Genomic DNA, 20,407 nt, shown 5'->3' on the forward strand with positions numbered 1-20,407 from the left:
TGGCCATCCTCTATTCTAGGCCCTTAAGATGCTAACCTGGGCTTAGAGAGCAAATACCACTGGAGAAGTTGAGGTTCATTCCTTCTCAAGAATGCAAATTCCTTTTAAGGCAATGTGTCCCGCCTCTCCCATCCATATAAGGGCAGCTTTGGTATAATAGCTTCTGCAAAACAAGCCCCACCCAGAGCCGAGCTTGCTTTGCCTTTGTCCTGGGCTTTCTGCCAGGGAAGGGCACCTGCCAGACTGGCTTAGGCCAGTCTGAGTGAGCTGGTCTTGGGAGCCTGTACAGTGGAGGAAATGTTTGCTCAGCTCCACAAAGCCTACAGGCTGGCCTATGTATAGGGAGAGGAGAATGCATGGAAGCTTTTTTCGAACTCCTCATCCTCTAGGGGCAGGCAGGGTGATTCTGTCTTACCAATACTGGTCTTGGAGCTGAAAGGGGAGGGCAAGACTAATGTTTGAGGTACAACCATACATAACGCTAGGCAAAACTTCAGTTAAGCAGATAAACAGCTCCCAAGCCCCACCTTTAGGTAAATCTGAGAGAGCGCAGATGGGCGCGCCCTGAAAAGTCTAGGCCACGCCCACTTCATACCTTTGCTCGCTCGTTGGCGAACGGCGTCCTAGGGGGTGTGTCCTATCGTGCCTCCGCCCCTGACGCGCTTATACAAGGGAAGGTTCGGAGCGCGCCAGTCTAGGAGAAGCCGGACAGCAGGGCCCAGGGTTGGGGTCCTAGCTGCTACCCCAGCAGAAGATGAACGGGACGCATAGCTGGTGTACATTGGCGGATGTGCACCCGGAGGGGCAGACCGCGGTAAGAAAAAGCGTCCGCACCGCCTCCCTCGCGCGGTATTCTCGGTTTCTAATTCCGCCCTTCCAGTGCCCAGCGAGGAGTTTGCTGACATCACCTGGTGCAGCGCTCAGTGCGGTCAGCTCCTCGCGGTGCTTCTCTTTTTCTGCCGCTTCGCGGCGGGCGGTGGAATCCCGGGGAGTTGCGGGATGAAGACTGTTTTGAGGCTCGAGGACAAGGGGCGTCCCTGTCCTTTGGGAGGACACTGCGGCTCCTGCCCGGAACTGAGCGCGGGTCTCCGGGTGCGCGCTGCTCAGGAGTCCTGTGCGCTGCTAGATTGCGTCGTAGGAGAATGAGCTCCAGGGACGGGATCCCTGTGCTCTTTTGGACTTTGGTTCCCAACGAGGGGGACTAGGCTTTTCTGTGGGTCCTGGTGACCTCAGGGGCCCTTCAAAGAACTTCATGGGGCTTTGGGTGAGCACTAGCAAGACAAAGGGTAGAGAGTGAAATCCTAGGGATTGGACTGGAGGGTGGGGGCGGTAGAACTCCAGGTACGCTGAGATTGGCCAGGGACTCTTATCTTTCGCTAGGGGGGGATAGGGCTGTCTGCTTGGGGGCCATCTCTCTGCTGAAAGAGGATTTCTCCTCTTTCCCCCATGGAGGGTCTCCTGCTCCCCTCCCCCCATCGGCCAACCGATAGCTTCCTGAGACGTGTTGTTGGTTTTGCTTCCGTCTCCAGCCTTCAAGCCCGGGGCAAGTGGATGGAGGGGATGCCAGAACCTGGGCTGAGAAGGGGAGGGAAGTGACTTACGCGAGAGCTTCTGGACGGAATGAGTGGGGGAGAGAGGAGTGCTAACCCGTCTGCTCCAGTGCTAACCGATCTGCCCAGCTCCCCTCACTCCCTTGGTTCCCAGTACCTGGTCTCCTCCCCACCCCAGCAGACCGTAGGATTCTTCCTCTCCAGAGGCAGAGGAGGGTAACTTGTGGCTGAGTGTTTCTAGGTCTGCTGGGGAACTTAACCCAGAATGGGTGTGTATTATTTCATCAATTTCCAAGCTACTGTGGGGGGAGAATGAAATGGGAGACAAGGTGATGGGGCGTTTGTATGCCTCCCTTTCCCCCACTCCACTCCGATTCTGATTCCCTTCCCCTCTTCCTCTCTCAGCATGCCCTTGAGATAGAGCTAACCCATGCGCACCTGAATTATGGCTCTTCAAAGAATATTTGTTGAATAGTTTCTCATTTCAAGTTTAGGGTATAGATGATAACTTAATTCTGTTCACAGTCCCCTCTCTGTTTCTGCCCAGGCTGTGAGAGTTTCTACCACATTACAATTCAGGTCTTGCTACTGCCCAAACCCAGTACCTCCATCCCTCATCTTCAGTAGATGGAAAAAATCCATCCTCTATTGTGTCAGCCCCAAGTCCTACTGCATGAGCTTGCTCACTGTCTTGGGATGGTTGAGGCAGGGAACGGGGTATGACGGAAATAAAGGAGAGGGGTGTTTGGGCTTCTTTTTGCTTGCTGTAGAAAAGAGATCCAGAAAAGTCTTAAGTCTAAGGCATTGGCAGTGTTGAGAATGAATTGACACTCTCTTCTATCACTTGATGTTTTGCTGCTTGTCTGGCGGGGGAAAATAGTGGATTGAAAAATAGCAAGGAATTCAAACAATCTCCAGCCATAGATTAGTTTGAAGCTTATCAGAGACCTCTAGAATGAGGGGGAGACAGAAATTCCCTTTTATCCCTTCTTTCTAAGCTGGGCTTGAGAGTTATTTGACTTCAAAGGTGGGAATGACATAACTATTGCTGAGATCTGGCGTTAGAGACATTCCTGAGCTCTTAAGGAAGGGGAGGAGATCGTGAACAATTGATCAGTCAGGAGACAAGCTTTTTCCTGGATTCCTCTCCTCTGAGCCATCCTGCAGATAGAATTTATGGCTCTGGACAGTCCTCAGGAACCTCTTGTATATTCACACCATTGAAGGAGTGCTCAGTGCATGTGTCAAGTGAGTGAGTGAATAAATAAACGAACAGATGTTTCTTCTGGTGTCCGCAGCGTAGACAGTTTAACTGTCTGGTGTGTCCTAGTGAATGTCAGGACCCTGGGACTGTGTTGGTATTTCTCCACCAGCCAGGCCATATGCCTCAGTGCACTACACATGGACATGGAAATATGGCTAATTCATTCTCTGGGTTGCTTTTATTGTTGGAGGCAGATGCGGCAGGTATAGGGAGCCAGTGTTTTTTTTTCAAACTGCTGATCATAATCACATAATCACTGAGATCAACTTAGTGGGTCAGAACCAGCGTTAAAAAAGAAATAGATGTGCTCAGAGCAGGAGGCCTGAAGAAATGGTTCCTCTGTTTACAACACACCCAACAGGAATCATTGTAACAAGGGGCACAAAACTTGTGGCCTTCCTATAAACAAATACCCTACACATGTCCCCCTGTACCTCCACTGGGCAGGACCAGTGGGACAGGGCTCAATATTAGAGGAAAAGTTGCAGTATTAGAAGAGTTTGTCCTTTAGATCCTGTCTAGTCCATGCATGGGTGGGCCATGAGTGGTCTTATACTCATAAAGGCTTTGAACTCTCTTTTCAAAAAGAAAGAAAGAGGGCTTCCTTGGTGGCGCAGTGGTTAAGAATCCGCCTGCCAATGCAGGGGACACGGGTTCGAGCCCTGGTCCGGGAAGATCCCACATGCCGCGGAGCAGCTAAGCCCGTGTGCCACAACTACTTAGCCTGTGCTCTAGAGCCCACGAGCCACAACTACTGAGCCCACGCGCCACAGCTATTGAAGCCCGCGTGCCTAGAGCCCGTGCTCCGCAACGAGAGGCCACCGCAATGAGAAGCCCGCGCACCGCAACGAAGAGCAGCCCCCGCTCGCTGCAACTAGAGAAAGCCCGCAGGCAGCAACGAAGACCCAACGCAGCCAAAAATAAATAAATAAATCTATTAAAAAAAAAAAAAAGGAAAGAGATTCCAACTATATGCCATTCTGGAAAAGGTAAAACTATGGAGACAGTAAAAAGATGAATGGATGCCAGGAGTCTGCAGGGAGAGGGGAGATGAATACACAGAGTACAGAAGTTTTTTAGGGCAGTGAAAATGCTTCGTATGATATTATAACGATGGATATATGTCATTATACCTTTGTCCAAACCCATAGAATGTGCAGCACCATTCACTTCATTAGAGTGAACCCTAAGGTGATCTGTGGATGTTGGGTGATTACGATGTATCAATGTATGTTCATCTTTGGTTAAAAAGTACCATTCTGGTGAATGATATTGATAATGGCTATGCGTGTGTGTGGGGAGGTATATGAGAAATTTCTGTACCTTTGTGCTAATTTTGTTGTAAACCTAAAACTGCTCTAAAAACAATAAAGTCTTTAAAAAAAGAAATAGAATTAACACTCTCAGAGTGTTAGGGTAGACATTTTGGCAAAACTTTTGTTTCAGTTATATCTGTGTATACGTATTATATATATGTGTGTGTGTGTTTATTTGATTGTGATGTAAAATGTATTTTTTAGGTCAAAAAAGTTTGCAAGCCACTGTAGTGGCAAATAAAAGCACAGATTAACCTCAAACTCATTTTTTTTAGACATTCCCATTAAGTTCCCTTATTATAAGCAACAGAGAGTGGCTCCAGCTAACTTAAGCAAAAGAGGAATTTATTAGACGGAAATGGGCAACTCAGAGGATTTAAAGGAGAGCTTAAAAAGTCCAAACCAAGGGAGTCCTGGGGCCTGGGTAAGTGGAAGGTACTAATGGAGGGTTTCTACTTCTGGGTGAAGTGGTTCCAGCTGTTTTAGGTCTTTTTGCCATTCTGCTCAAGATTCCAAGAGGGTGTCACTGGCCCCTTCCCCCACTTGGCCAGGGCATGTTGGGGTTCCTTGATTGACAGGCCCACCAGATTGCCCAGTGAAGGAGGGAGATTCTCCAAAGCCAAACCCAAGTGCTGTTATCAGTGGAGGAGGATGGAAACTGTGGCAAGAGCAACAGTAGACTTTGATTTGCATGATCTCTGATTTTCTTTCTTTTTCCTTTTTAATCATTTTTTATCAAAGGAATATGTGTGTATGATTTTTAAAAGATCTATTAATATCAAAAGGCCTTTAAAAGAAAATTGTAAGCAGTTCCCTATGCAAGGCCTGCCCCATGGAAGTTACCACTTTTAACTCGTTTAGCTCTTTCTAGTGTTTACTGCCATGTTTCTAAATAGTATGCTTATGATTTATCAGTTTTAGACATCATTGACTTCCTATTGTAGGAATTATAGGAAGGTTTATACTCCCACTCCTTACATGCTCCCCTTTCCTTCTCTCATCTTCCCAAAGAAATTATATCACAATTTTTTTTAATATCGTTATTGGAGTATAATTGCTTTACAACGCTGTGTTAGTTTCTGCTTTATAACAAAGTGAATCAGCTATACATATACATATATCCCCATATCTCCTCCCTCTTGAGCCTCCCTCCCACTCTCCCTATCCCACCACTCTAGGTGGTCACAAAGCACTGAACTTATCTCCCTGTGCTATGCGGCTGCTTCCCACTAGCCATCCATTTTACATCTGGTAGTGTATATATGTCAGTGCTACTCTCTCACTTCATCCCAGCTTCCCCTTTCCCCCTGTGTCCTCAAGTCCGTTCTCTACGTCTGCATCTTTATTACTGCCCTGCCACTAGGTTCATCAGTACCGTTTTTTTAGATTCCATATATGTGTGTTAGCATACGGTATTTGTTTTTCTCTTTCTGACTTCCTTCACTCTGTATGGACTCTAGGTCCATCCACCTCATTACAAATAACTCAGTTTTGTTCCTTTTTATGGCTGAGTAATATTCCATTGTATATATGTGCCACATCTTCTTTATCCCTTCATCTGTCAATGGACATTTAGGTTGCTTCCATGTCCTGGCTATTGTAAATAGTGCTGCAGTGAACATTGTGGTACATGTATCTTTTTGAATTACGGTTTTCTCAGGGCATATGCCCAGTAGTGTGATTGCTGGGTCATATGGTAGCTCTGTTTTTAGTTTTTTAAGGAACCTCCGTACTGTTCTCCATAGTGGCTGTATCAATTTACATTCCCACCCACAGTGCAGGAGGGTTCCCTTTTCTCCATACCGTCTCCAGCATTTATCGTTTGTAAATTTTTTGATGATGCCCATTCTAACTGGTGTGAGGTGGTACCTTATTGTGGTTTTGATTTGCATTTCTCTAATGATTAGTGATGTTGAGCATCTTTTCATGTGTTTGTTGGTAATCTGTATGTCTACTTTGGAGAAATGTCTATTTAGGTCTTCTGCCCATTTTTGGTATATCACAATTTTTGACTAAACTATGATTCTATTAATAACATTGTGGTTAAGAGCCTGGTTCTGGGAATCTGACCCAGTGGACTAGAGTCAGGGCTTCAGTGTTTGCTTTGCCCAAGATCACTTTGGTAAATTACTTTATCTCTTCAGTCTCAGTTTCCTCCTCCGTAAAATGGGGATAATAATTTCACCCTTCTCATAAGGTTGTTGTGAAGAATGCATATGAAATATTAAGCACAATGCCTGGCACATGGTAGGTGCTCAGATGTTAGTTGTTATATTCTGTTACTTACTGGCTAGAGTGTTTTATCTTCCCCTGGTCAAGGGATGGAGAAAGAGTCTGGGAACTCTGTGGTCTGGTCAAGGTTTGCTCCTTCTCATTATGTTGATGTTTGCTCTTACATGTTCCTTTCCCCTTTCCTCTGCCAGTGGAGGGTCTTGAGGATTAGAAGGGACCTATAGGTAGACCCAGAGTGAAGACCTGCGTAACCTTCGCTAGTCCCAACTCAGCCAGGACTGTCTTAGAGTGATAATCAGGGTTCATATTTTAGCATCCCACTCTGGGCTCCTTTCCTCCTCCTCCTTTTTCTGAAATCATGGCCAAGGCAGCTGGTATCCCATGATGCACTGGACTCTGATAAAGTGATTCCCTTTAAGTATCCTATCAGTGTTACCCTTCCTTAGAATATTTGCTCTCCCCTCCCCCGCCCACCACCAGTCCTCTCTCCTTTTTTTATATTGGTCAGTCTACGCCAGAGAGGTTCTCTCAATGCCTGAGTGGATTTGAAATTTTATATCAGTTGCACTCTGAACCTTTGTCTTTACCCTGGAATAGGTGTCATTCCTTTAGGACCTCAGAAGCTGCATTAGTTACATGCCAAGTCTTTCCTGAGCCCGACTCTTTTTTTTTAAAACTAAAGCTGTAATTTACTGAAGGCTTACTATGGGCCTCATTTCTTTTTTTTTTTTTTTTTAATTTATTTTTGGCTGTGTTGGGTCTTCGTTTCTGTGCGAGGGCTTTCTCCAGTTGCGGCGAGCGGGGGCCACTCTTCATCGCGGTGCGCGGGCCTCTCACTATCGCAGCCTCTCCCGTTGCGGAGCACAGGCTCCAGACGCGCAGGCTCAGTAGTTGTGGCTCACGGGCTCAGTTGCTCCGTGGCATGTGGGATCTTCCCAGACCAGGGCTCGAACCTGTGTCCCCTGCATTGGCAGGCAGATTCTTAACCACTGCGCCACCAGGGAAGCCCCTCATTTCTTTTTATAACAGCTTTATTGAGATATAATTCACATACTGTACATATCACCCATTTAAAGTATACAGTTCATTGGTTTTTAGTATATTCACAGTTGTATAGTCATCAGCACAACTGATTTTAGAATATTTTCATCACCCCAGAAAGAAATCCTGACCCATTAGCAGTCACTCCCCATTTTCTTCCAACACCCCCCCAAATCCCACCAGTCTACTTTCTCTCTCTATGATTTGCTTATTCTAGATATTTTATCTAAAGGTAATCATATAATATGTGATCCTTGGTGACTGGCTTCCTTCAATAAGCCTGTTTTTAAGGTTGATCCATGTTGTAACATGAATCAGTATTTCATTCCTTCTTATGGCTGAATAATATTCCATTGTATGGATATATTATGACATGTTCATCGTGAATAAATGTTAGTGGACTTTGGGGTTGTTTCTTTTTTTTTTAAATTTTTATTGGAGTATAGTTGATTTACAATGTTGTGTTAGTTTCAGGTGTACAGCAAAGTGAATCAGTTATACATATACATATATCCACTCGTTTTAGATTCTTTTCCCATGTAGCCCATTACAGAGTATTGAGTAGAGTTCCCTGTGCTAGACAGTAGGTCCTTATTAGTGGGTTGTTTCTTCTTTTTGTGTATTGTGAATTATGCTGCTATGAACATTTGTTTACAAGTTTTTATGTGGACTTACATTTTACTTTCTCTTGGAAAGAAATACCTAGGATTGGAATTGCTGGGTCAGAATGTTTGCATTTTAAAAGGGGATTCATCTGGAGTCATTGATGCTTACTCCAAAGGAATGAATGAATTCTAAAACGGTGGAAGCCCTGGCTCTGTCATACCTGGGTGGGGAAGAAACTCCTGGGCAGAGGAACCATTCAAGTTTGGTGACTGCCTGTTCCTTCCACTCATGAGACCTGCCTCAAGCTCAGCCCATAAATTCCTCCTCACCCCATTCCATCTCCCCCATTCATTGCCAAGTTCTCACCTTCAGGAGCACTACAGCTGATGTCTCCAAGCCTGCCAGGAATTTGGGGAATCCTGGGCTCTGTGGGAGGATCTGGGTGAGGAGGCTTACCCAGTCACCAGGCATTGGGCGCCAGAGTTTGCCCATATTTCTCCCGGGTGGGAGTAGTGGGGCGGTGTGTGCACGCAGATGGTTTTGGTTCCACACACGCGTGCTCAGAGCAGGTGGGGCAGGCTTCCTCGCCTGCTGGTAATTATGGTATGTGCCTCTTTGCGTCACGATGCAGAGTCTTGTGAAACACCTTTGTCTCCTAGGGGTGGGGAGGTTTAGTTGAGGGAACAGGTATGTGCCAGGGAGGCTGTTGGCCCAGATTTAAGCCTAGCCAGCAGGGGCAGGAAGAGGAGAAGAAAATACAGGGGTAAGAAGAGGAAATGGTCTTCTAGGGCCTGGAGGCAAAGAAGCAAAAATCGCAAAGCAAGGTAATCAGAGACTAGAGAAGGGAGAGGGTGCTGGGGAACTGGGAATTCCAGGCTGGCTGGGCACTAGGTGGGTTTCTTGAAGGGAGATTGGCTGAGCAAAAGGGTGTCTTCCTCAGAGTGGAGAGTTCAGGAGCCCACCTCCCTCTATGTACACACTCTCACTTCCAGGCCCTGGTGATTCCAGGGAATGAGAAGGGCTGCCCCATTTAGGGTGCCACCCTAAATCCGTTTTTCTCATGTCACCTCCCAGACACCCTGGTCAGCCCTCTGCATAGAGCTTGTCCAGCCCATGCCTCTGGGCAGGTAGCCAGACAAAAAACAAATATCTGTTCTGTTGGTTAATCTGTGGGGAGGAGCAGGAATGATTCTTTGTGCCATCCCCAACAAAGGGCCATCTCTGACCTAGAGAACCCTGTGAAAGGCAGGACCAAGGATACCTGAGATCTGTGAGCTGAGTGGGTTAGGAGTCTTAGCCAAGAGAGGGTCATCCCCCAACCTCTGCATCTGGCCTCTTTGACTTTATTGGGGCTTTCCTCATCCTGACCTCTTGGGAACCATTGTTTCAAGGTGCTGGCTATTCCCATTTCTCAGAAGGGGAAGGTTGAGGTGGCTGCTGCTGTAGCAGCTTGAGAGACCATGTACATTCCCGGTGGGACCAGGGAACAGGATTGAGAGACAAAATGGTGGAGGAGGGGGTTATAGGGAGAGGATAAATTAAGGATGCTGGTTTCCAGCTCAGGGGCAATCTTCCACTTCCCTTACTTCCTTCTCGGAGTCCCTTGATCCTCACCTGCCATCCAGTCCTCATGGCCCTCATAGCAGCCTGGGGAGTGGGAGCTGGGGAAACGTATTTTCCCATAGCTCTTTCCCCTATTCACATGAGCCTCTGGGGCCTCCCTGATATATCTCCATATCACTCCTCCTTAACGTCTTGATCTCTAAGCCCTCAGCTATGTGTTTACCCCCTCCCCGCTCTGAGGAGTGAGTCACAGCTGGAGATTTGTTTGAACAGAGTGGAGAGGCTGCCTGTAATTTGAAGGTGGCTGGGCTTCTCCCCAAGAATGTTTATGAGGTTAGAGACTGCTTACCTTGTGATTAGCTCTGTTCCTTTTTCCTTAGAGAAGATGGCTCCCTTTCCTATCTTGCTGTTCAGAGAGTACCCAGTGGGGACCACCCTGCTAGACATCTTGGGGTATTCCTAAAGCTTCCTGGAGCCTGCTCGCAGCCTTGGGGTCACTCCAGCCCCAGAAAACAACCAATGGCACCAAGCAGAGAGGGGCCTGGGTTTTCCTTCTTGGCTATGGTTTGGGGTTGTGGGGTGAAGTCTGTGGCCTTACAGACTGGCTCCTCTGGTTCTAGAGGATGAGGTGCCAGAGAGAACCCTAGATTTATTCATAGGCTTCTTTTAGACAGTTTGTCTCACCTACTCTCCTCCCTTGCAGTCTTTCCAGAGCTCCTTGGGAAAGTTGATGCTGCCTTACTTTTGTGAAGTGATTTATGGTTTGCAAAGCACTTTCACACTGTTCCTACACATCTACCTACCCTGCCTAAAGTGTAAGCAAGGTAGGTATTATTACCCCCATTTTGTAGACGGAAAATTGCCCAGAGAAATAAAATGATTTGCTCAAGGATTAGTAGGGGTCGGACTCAGATCCCACCTCTAAGTTTAGTACTTTTTCTTTCCTTCTCTTTATTTTATTTATTTTATTATAGGAATGTCACACAAATACATGTTTGTTGCAGAAGTTTAAAACACTATAGAAGTATATGGACTGAAAGTCCCTTGACTCCCTTGACTTTCTCTAGCTTAGTGTATATGAATTCAGTGCTTTTCTGTTGTGCTTACTTTCAAGAAATGCCAACGTGGCATGGTGGGTAGGAGCACAGACTCTGGAGCCACAGGGCCTGGGTTTGAATCCTGGCTCTGCTCCTTACTAGTTATATGACCTTGGGCAAGATACTTAACTTCTGTGCCTCAGTTTTCTTGTCTATAAAATGGGAATTTATACCTACCATATAGTTGTGTTGTGAGGATTAAATGAGTTAATACATGTAAAGCACTTAGAACAGCGCCCAGTAGGGCTCAGCATGTAGTAATTGCTTTATTTAGGAACCGGCAATTACCAATACAATGAATATATGTATGTACTTAAATAAATAAGAAGTCATATTTTATGAATGAATTTGTGACTTGCTTTTTTTTCACTTAATATGTCTTGGAGGTCTTTTCCTGTCAATTTATAGAGGTTTATTTATCAGCAGTGTAGTATTTCATGGTGTGGATGTTACCATACTTGATTCACACACTCACTCATGAATATTTATGCTGTTTCCACGTCTTTAACTATTGCAAAGAGTATTGCAGTCAACAGCTTTACACACATATCTTTGGGCAAATGTGCATGGATTTTCATAGGCCATATTCATAAAAGTGGAATTACTCAAAGGGTTTATAAAATATGCAAACTCTTTATTAATATCCCCAAATTAGTTTCTAAAAATACTTTTATAATCTCCAACGATATACATGGGAGATTAGTCTTTTTCCCTGCATCCTCACCAACCCTAGGTATTATCAGTATCTTTAAAATTTGCCAGTCACTTGATCTAAAAATGATATTTCTGGGACTTCCCTGGTGGTCCAGTGGTTAAGAATCTGCCTTCCAATGCAGGGAACCGGGGTTCGATCCCTGGTTGGGGAACTAAGATCCCACATGCTGCAGGGCAACTAAACTGGTGCGCCACAACTACTGAGCCTGCACACCACAATTAGAGAGCCTGAGCGCTGCAACTATTGAGCCCACGTGCTCTAGAGCCCGAGCGCCGCAATAAAGAGCCCACACGCTGCAACGAAGATCCCACGTGCTGCAACTACGACCCAACGCAGCCAAATAAATAAATAAGTATTTTAAAAAATAAAAATAAAAATAATATTTCTGTAGGATTCACATGAAGTAACTCACTCGCTTACTGAAAAGCAAGAAAGGATTCTTGTGTATATGGGAAGTTTTTTTTTTTGGCCACACCGTGTGGCCTGTGGGGTTTTAGTTCCCTGATGACCAGGGATCGAACCGTGCCACGCGCCCTGCAGTGGAAGTACGGAGTCTTAACCACTGGACCACCAGGGAAGTCCCTATATGGGAAGTTTTAAAGCATAGCAATAAAATGGTCCTGGTGTACTGAACAACCAGGTTAAGAAACAGAACATGACCAATACTTTTGAAGCCCCCTGGGGTCCTTTCTGGATCATAACCCCTCTGCTTCCTCCACAGAATTTGTGAATTTTGTGTTTATTTTCTTGCTTTTTATTATACTTTTACTACATGCTCAAGTAATATATTGCTTAGTTTGACATGTTTTGAACTTTGTATACATGGTATCATCTATATTCTACTGCTTACTTTTTTGCATAACATTAATTTTGAGATTCCTTCATGTCAATGCATGTAGCTGTAGTTCACTGTACTAATATGCCAGATTTTATTCATCCATTTACTTGTCAGTGCATCATTTGGGTTGTTTCCAGTGTTTTGCCATTGCAAGCAGTGCTGCTGTGAGCATACTTCTATGTGTCTTATCTTACACTCTTTAAATCAAAATTTAATGAAATTCCCCCCAAATGATAACTCATTATTATTTTAATTTGCATTTCCTTGATTACTGGTAAGGTTGAGCATCTTTCATATATTTATTAGCCGCTTATATTTCTTCTTAGTGTTGCCTTTCTTGGTCTTCGCTCATTTTTTTTTTTTTTTCTTGTTTTCCCCTTTTCATGTCTGCCTTTTTCCAGTATTCCATACCACTTCTCTAAACTGAGGAGTCTTATGTTCTCAAAAGAAAGAGAAGTGGGAAAATCCCAGACCACAGTACCTGAAATTCACACAACACATATTCTTTGATATGCCCGCTCTAAGCAAGGCACTGTACTAAATAAGCCATCAAGGTCTTCAGGGAGCTTATGATTTTATTGGGGAGATGAATGAATAAGTAGTTATGAAGGAAGGGGGCCAGTGTTACAGTGTAGGATATGTAGGGTGCAGGGGGTGCAGGAGCAGGCTCTGACTAAGGAGTGCTAGGGTAGGACTCTTAGAGCTGAGCCTTCAAGGTTGACTGGGAATTCTCCAAGGAGGCAAGGGAGGGAAGCGTATCCCTGGAGGAGAAAACGACATGTACATTTGTGGGGAGGTGGGAGCGTGTATTGCATTGGAAAACTCATCAACAGAAATAGAAATTTGGATTTGGATGCCTTCCTGCAATTGGATCAGGAACGTTTGGGATAGCTAATGTAGGGTACAGGTGGGGTACTGGTGGGAGTCAAGACATTATGTGATATATACTGTGATAGGTCTGATCATAAGGGGACTTTAATGCTGCAATAAGGCGTTTTAAATTTCTTTGTTTGCTTTTTTAAAAAAAGCATACATTTATGTATGTTAAACAATAACATACATACATAAACGTGCATACATCATATATGTACAGTCAAGTAATTTTCACAAACTGGATACACTTCTCTAACCATCACCCAGATCAAAAAACAGATCATTACCAGTACCACAGAAGCCCCCTCTTGTCCCTTTCTAGTCATTACCTACCCTCCACCCTCAAGGGTAACCACTGTCCTGACTTCTGAAGCATATATTAGTTTTGCTTGCTTTTATACTTTTTATATAAGTGGAATCATATAGTATACTTCTGTGTATGACTTCTATTGCTTAACGTTTCTGTAAAGTTCATCCATGTTGCATGTACATTAGTTCATTCTTTTTCATTGTTGTACAGTGTTCTGTTGTATGACTGTATCACAGTTTATCCATTCTACTCCAAAAACATTTGGGTAATTTCTAGTTTTTGGCTATTATGAAAAATGCTACTATGAACATTCTAGTGTGTATATATATATATATATTTTTTTTTTTTGTATGTACATTGCACTTTTATTCATTTTTTAAAATTTTTTAAATTTATGGCTGTGTTGGCTCTTCGTTTCTGTGCGAGGGCTTTCTCTAGTTGCGGCAAGTGGGGGCCACTCTTCATAGCGGTGCGCGGGCCTCTCACTATCGCAGCCTCTCCCGTTGCGGAGCACAGGCTCCAGACGTGCAGGCTCAGTAATTGTGGCTCACGGGCCTAGTTGCTCCGCGGCATGTGGGATCCTCCCGGACCAGGGCTCGAATCCGTGTCCCCTGCATTGGCAGGCAGATTCTCAACCACTGCGCCACCAGGGAAGCCCCTAGTATATGTTTTTATGGGGAAAGTATGTATGCATTTCTGTTGAGTAGATAACCAGGTGTGGAATTGCTGCGTTATAAGGTATGCATGTGTTCATCTTTGGTAGATACTTCCAAAGTGATTGTGATAATGAGCAAACCCACCATCCGTTCTGATTGTTCCACAGCCCCCGAAACTTGGTATTTTTTTTTTTCATTTTAGTCATTCTGATGGATAGTTTGTGGTATCGCCTTATGGTTTTAGTTTCTAGTTCTTTGATAACGATGACTAATAAGGTGAAACCCTTTTCATATGTTTATTGGACATTTGGATATCCTCTTATGTGATGTATCTATTGAAGTCTTTTGCCCATTTTTCTGTTGGGTACCACTCTCTCTCCCTCTCATGTTCCCTCCCTCCCCACTTTCTTTCTTTCTTTAAATATACTTTTTATTTTGAAATAATTTTAGATTTACAGAAAAGTTGCGAAGATAATACTCATGTGCTCTTCACCCAATTTCCCCCAATGTTAGCATCTTAATAACCATGGTGCATTTGTCATAACTAAGACATTAATGTTGATACAATACTATTAACTAAATTATAGACTTTATTTGGATTTCACCAGCTTTTCCACTAATGTCCTTTTTCTGATCCAGGATTCAGTCCAGGATACCACATTGTTTTTTTGTCTTTTTGTTTTGTAGGAATTCTTAATGTATTCTGAATATCCTTTGTCAGATAGTCATAGAGTGAATATCTTCTACTCTGTGGGTTGTCATACTCTCTTAGTGGAGTCTTTTGATGAACAAAAGTTCAAAATTTTAATATAGTCCAATGTATCCATTTTTTATGGGGAGGATTTTTTTGTGCTGTGGTTAAGAAAAATTTTGCCTTTCCAAGGCCATAAAGATGTTCTCCTATAAAACCTTTATTGTTCTGCTTTTCACACTTACATCTACAATCCACTTGGAATTAATGTTTGTATATAGTGTGAAGTAGGAGTTAATATGCATCTTTTTCCATGACAAGGCATATTACTTTAACCTATAAGCATATGGAATATGCTTATGGAAAATATTTTGAAGAGGAGCATTATGTCAAATTTGAGGAACTGGCATTTTTGTATGTCTATGTGTATTAGTCACTGTGTTCTCACTTAAATGTTGTACTATCCATCTTGCCAACTACTAAACTAAGGCTGAGGGAGAATAAAATTAATACACACAACAAATAAAAGCTGGAGCCAGTGCTTGAGCCAAGGTCTAACTGTTCCAAATGCTATTCTTTTTCTGCAAAGAAGAGAGAAAATCAAGTTGGGCTTGAGGAGTAATGGACCAGGCAGTAAATCTGGTGGTGATCTAGGTACTGCTGTGTATCATGTCATTCTATCAAAATAGAATATATTTTCTAAAATAAAAAAATAAATATATAAAAAATAAAATGCAAAAAGTTGATAAGAACCTGTACTGGGGTGGGGGGTAGGCTGAATAAATTAGTCTGATCTATTCGTGGAATACTAGTAGCCATTAAAAGCAAATTTTGAAGAATATTTATTTATTTATTTTTAAAATGTTTATTATTTGGTTGTGCTGGGTCTTAGTTGTGGCAGGTGGCCTCCTTAGTTGTGGCACATGGGCTCCTTATTTGTGGCCCAAGGGCTCCTTAGTTGTGGTACATGGGCTCTTAGTTGTAGCATGCAAACACTTAGTTGCGGCATACATGTGGGATCTAGTTCCCTGACGAGGGATCAAACCCAGGCCCCCCGCATTGGGAGTGCGGAGTCTTAACCACTGCGCCACCAGGGAAGTCCCTGAAGAATGTTTAATGTGATGGAAATTAATGATGAAATATTAAATGGGGAAAAAAGCAAGTATATAACTGTATATAGTAGTATGCCTTTCAAAAATATACATAGAAAAATTATAGGGAATACACTAACATTTTAATAGTGGCTATTTTGGAGTAGTAGGATTATAATTATTATTTTTTTAATAAATGTATTTATTTATTTAATTAATTAATTTTTTGCTGCATTGAGTTTGTTGCCGTGCGCAGGCTTTCTCTAGTTGTGGTGAGCGGGGGCTACTCTTTGTTGCGGTGCATGGGCTCTAGGCGCATGGGTTTCAGTAGCTGTGGCTCACGGGCTCAGTAGTTGTGGCTCGCGGGCTCTAGATCGCAGGCTCAGTAGTTGTGGCTCGCAGGGTCTAGGGTGCAGGCTCAGTAGTTGTGGTGCACAGGCTTAATTGCTCCACAGCCTGTGGGATCTTCCTGGACCAGGGATCGAACCCATGTCCCCTGTATTGGCAGGTGGATTCTTAACCACTGTGCCACCAGGGAAGTCCAGGATTATAATTATTTTCATTATATTCTTTAATTTTTATCTCTGGAAGTATTACTTTTTTAAAAAAAGACAGTTGTAGATTCACATGCAGTTATAAGAAATAATAGAGTTCTCTGTACCCTTTACTTAGCAATCCTCAGTGGTAACATCTTGCAAAACCATAGTGCACTGTCACAATCAGGATAGTGACATAAATACAGTCAAGGGACAGAATATTTCCATCACCACAAAGATACTTCAGGTTGCCCTTTTAGAGTCACACCCACTTCCTTCCCATCTCCATCTTCTCCTTAACTCCTGACAACCCCTAATCTGTTCTCCATTTGTATAATTTTGTCATTTCAAGACTATTATCAATACATAAATGGAATCATATAGTATGTAACCTTTTGTGATTGACTTCTTTCATTTAGCATAATTCTTTGGAAATTGTTGTTGCATGCATCAATAATTTGTTCCTTTTTATTGCTGAATGGTAAGCATTCCATGGTATGGCTGTACCGCAGTTTGTTTAACCATTCACCTATTGAAGGGCATCTGGGTTGTTTCTAGTTTGGGGGTATTACAAATAAAGCTTCTATAAACATTAGTGTGCAAGTTTTTGTGTGAACATAAGTCTTCATTTCTTTTGGCTAAATGCCCAGGAGTATAATTGCTGGGTCATATGGTAGTTGTAGGTTTAGTTTTTAAAGAAATTGCAAATTGTTTTTCAGAGTCGCTGTGTCACTTTGTATTTCCACAAGCAATGTGTGAGTGATCCAGTTTCTCTGCATTCTTGCCAGCATGTGGCGTATTTTTTGTTTTAATCATTCTGATAGGTGTGTAGTGGTATCTCACTGTGGGTTTAATTTGCATTTCCCTAATGACTAATGTTGCTGAACATTTTTTATATGCTTATTTGCCATCTGTATATCTTCTTCAGTGAAATATCTTTTCACGTCTTTTACCTGTGTTCTAACAAAATGTTAGAGAATAAAATCTCTGTATTCATGAGAGATGTTAGCTTGTAGTCTGTTTGTTTTTTTCTTTTTAAAATTGTCTTTGTCTGGTCTTGGTGCCACACAATAGGAATAGATTCATGAAATGAATTTGGAGGTGTTCCCTCCTCTTACTTTCTGGATGAGATTATGTAGAAATAGAATTGGTGTTAATTTTTTAAATATTTGGTAGAATTCTCAGTGGAGCCATCTGGGCCTGGATAGTTCTTCTTGAGAATATTTTATTTTGGCCTCGCCACACGCTTGTGAGATCTCAGTTCCCCCACCAGGGATTGAACCCAGGCCATGGCAGTGAAAGCCTGGAATCCTAACCCCTAGGTCACCAGGGAACTCCCGAGAATTTTTAAATTATGACTTTAATTTCCTTATTAGTTATAAGCTATTCATATTACCTATGTCATATTAGATGAGCTGTGGTAGTTTGTATTTTTTGAAGAATTGATTCATTTTGTCTAAATTGTCAAATTTACATTCATAGAGTTTTTCATAGTATTACCTTATACTTTTAATACCTGCAGGGTCTGTAGAAATATCCTATTTCGTTCCTGATATTGGTATTTATGTCTCTCTCTTTTGTTCTTTGTCAGTCTTGCTAGAGGTTATGATTTGTATCGATCTTTTCAAAGAACTGCTCTTTGTTTCATTGGTTTTTCCCTATTGTTGTTCTGTGTTAAATTTTATTTATTCATGCTCTTATCTTTATTAATTCCTTCCTCCTGCTTGCTTTGAGGTTGGTTCTTTTTCTAAATTCTTGTAGTGAGAGCTTAAATTATCTGATATTAATACAGCACTCCTGCATTCCTTTGATTAATATTTGCATGATATATCTTTACCCATTCTTTTACTTCAGCCAGCCTATATTTTTATATTTAAAGTATGTTTCTTATAGACAGCATATAATGAGTCATGTTTTTTTTTAATCCATTCTGCCAATCTGTTTTTTATTTTTATTTTATTTATTTATTTATTTTGGCCATGGCCATGTGGCTTGCGGGATCTTAGTTCCCCAACCAGGGATTGAATCCAGGCCCCCTGCAGTAGAAGTGTGGAGTCCTAACCACTGGACTGCCAGGGAATTCCAGCCAATCTGTTTTTTAATTGGTGTATTTAGACCGTGTACATTTAGTGTAATTATTGGTATGGTAAGTCTGCTATTTTATTTTTGTTTGTTGTTTGTTCTCTCTGTTCTTCATTTCTCTGTTTTCTTTTCCCTGCCTTTCTGTGGGTTACTTGAGCACTTTTTATGATTCAATTTTGATTCATTTATAGTGTTTCTGAGTATTATTTCTTTGTATAGACTTTGTAGTGATTGCTCTAGTATTACCTGTTTAAGTGAGGTATAGAAACCTTGCCTTCCTTTACATTCCTTTACCCTCTCCCATTTATAATTAATTTAAATATTTCCTGTGTATTCATTTAGAATTACATCAGTCGGGGTTATAATTTTTAGCTTCCATCATCAAACATAATTTAGAAAACTCAAGGAGAGAGGGAAAGCCTATTGTATTAACCCACGTTTTTGCTATCCATGTTGTTTCTGTCTTCCTAATGTTCCAAGATTCCTTTTTTATTGTTTCTTTTCTGTTTAGAGAACTTTCAAAGCCATTCTTGTAGTGTAGGTCTACTGGTAAGAAATTCTCTTAATTTTCCTTTACCTGAGAATGTCTTGATTTCCCCCTCATTCCTTATGAATATTTTTCCTGGGAAAAAATGGATTGAGAGGTTTTTTTTTCCCCAGCACTTGAAAATAGTGTCCCATTTTCTTCTGGCCTTCATGGTTTCTGATGAGAAATCTGTTGTTATTCAAAGTGTTTTCCCCCTATAGGTAAGGCGTCATTTTTCTCTGGCTGCTTTCATGACTTTTTCTTTGTCTTTAGTTATCAGAAGTTTAATTACAATATATCTTGGCATGAATTTTGGGTTTATCATGTTTGCTGAGCTCCTTGAATCTGCAGATTCGTCTTTTGCCAAATTTGGGATGCTTCAGCCATTATTTCCTTGAGTACTTCTTCAACTTGCTCTCTTTCTTGTCTCCAACTGGGATTCTGATGACATGAACAGAGGAGATGACCTCTCAGGGCCCAAATCCAGCCTAGTTGTCTGTGCTCTTCCAATTAGAATACTATGGTTGAACCCAGGCCACAGCAGTGAAAGTGCCAAATCCTAACCACTGGACCACCGGGGAACTCCCGAGATTGTGTTTTAATCAGAATGCATGCCTGTGTCCTGGGGAAAAGGAGTCGGCAGCCACTCTGGCTATTTTGAAATTATTTTTTCTTCTTTCTTTTCTAATGTTCTCTTGACCTAGATGTCATGGAACACTCACTATGCATTCAGAAAATACTTACCTTTGTTAGGGGCTGTGGCAGACAGCTGCCCACAAGGAGTTAACAGTTAGAAGGGGTAATTCCTCATGGATCACAAATAAGTGAGAGGCACGTGACACCGGAGGCCCTGTGATACAGAGGGAGCTCAGGGAAGGGAGTAGGTGTTTCCCACAGGACGTAGGGAAGTGTCATGGAAGATGTGGCAATTGAATGCAAACTCTTGAGGGACTTGCAGATGCCCCTGGTGAAAATGGGAGGAAAGAACATTTTTTTTTTTTTAACATCTATGTTGGAGTATAATTGCTTTACAATGGTGTGTTAGTTTCTGCTTTATAATAAAGTGAATCAGCTATACATATACATATATCCCCATATCTCCTCCCTCTTGTGTTTCCCTCCCACTCTCCCTATCCCACCCCTCTATGTGGTCACAAAGCACTGAGCTGATCTCCCTGTGCTATGTGGCTGCTTCCCACTGGCTATCTATTTTACATTTAGTAGTGTATATATAAGTCCATGCCACTGTCTCACTTCATCCCAGCTTACCCTTCCCCCTCCCCGTGTCCTCAAGTCCATTCTCTACGTCTGCATCTTTATTCCTGTCCTTCCCCTAGGTTCTTCATAACCTTTTTTTTTTTTTTAGATTCCATATATATGTGTTAGCATACATTATTTGTTTTTCTCTTTCTGACTTACT

The 20,407-nt window shown here is 42.5% G+C and overlaps 1 protein-coding gene and 1 pseudogene across 3 annotated transcripts in view; both read left to right on the forward strand.

The window, feature by feature from the left end:
* Positions 1–677: 677 nt before the first annotated feature.
* The window catches only part of TUFT1 (tuftelin 1), a 43,751-nt gene continuing 24,021 nt past the window's right edge, over positions 678–20,407 (forward strand). For 2 of the 3 annotated variants that reach the window (XM_068540795.1, XM_068540796.1), the window contains exon 1: positions 693–814. In XM_068540795.1, the coding sequence (XP_068396896.1) occupies positions 755–814 (60 nt within the window). In that variant the 5' untranslated portion in view covers positions 693–754. Of the gene's footprint in view, positions 815–20,407 lie in introns of all 3 variants that reach the window. The other variant, XM_068540797.1, reaches the window with a different exon arrangement.
* Positions 3,114–3,236, forward strand: LOC137763229 (small nucleolar RNA SNORA11; annotated as a pseudogene).

The sequence above is a fragment of the Eschrichtius robustus genome, chromosome 3 (genome assembly GCF_028021215.1).
Source record: "Eschrichtius robustus isolate mEscRob2 chromosome 3, mEscRob2.pri, whole genome shotgun sequence".
In the NCBI taxonomy this organism is placed as follows: domain Eukaryota; kingdom Metazoa; phylum Chordata; class Mammalia; order Artiodactyla; family Eschrichtiidae; genus Eschrichtius; species Eschrichtius robustus.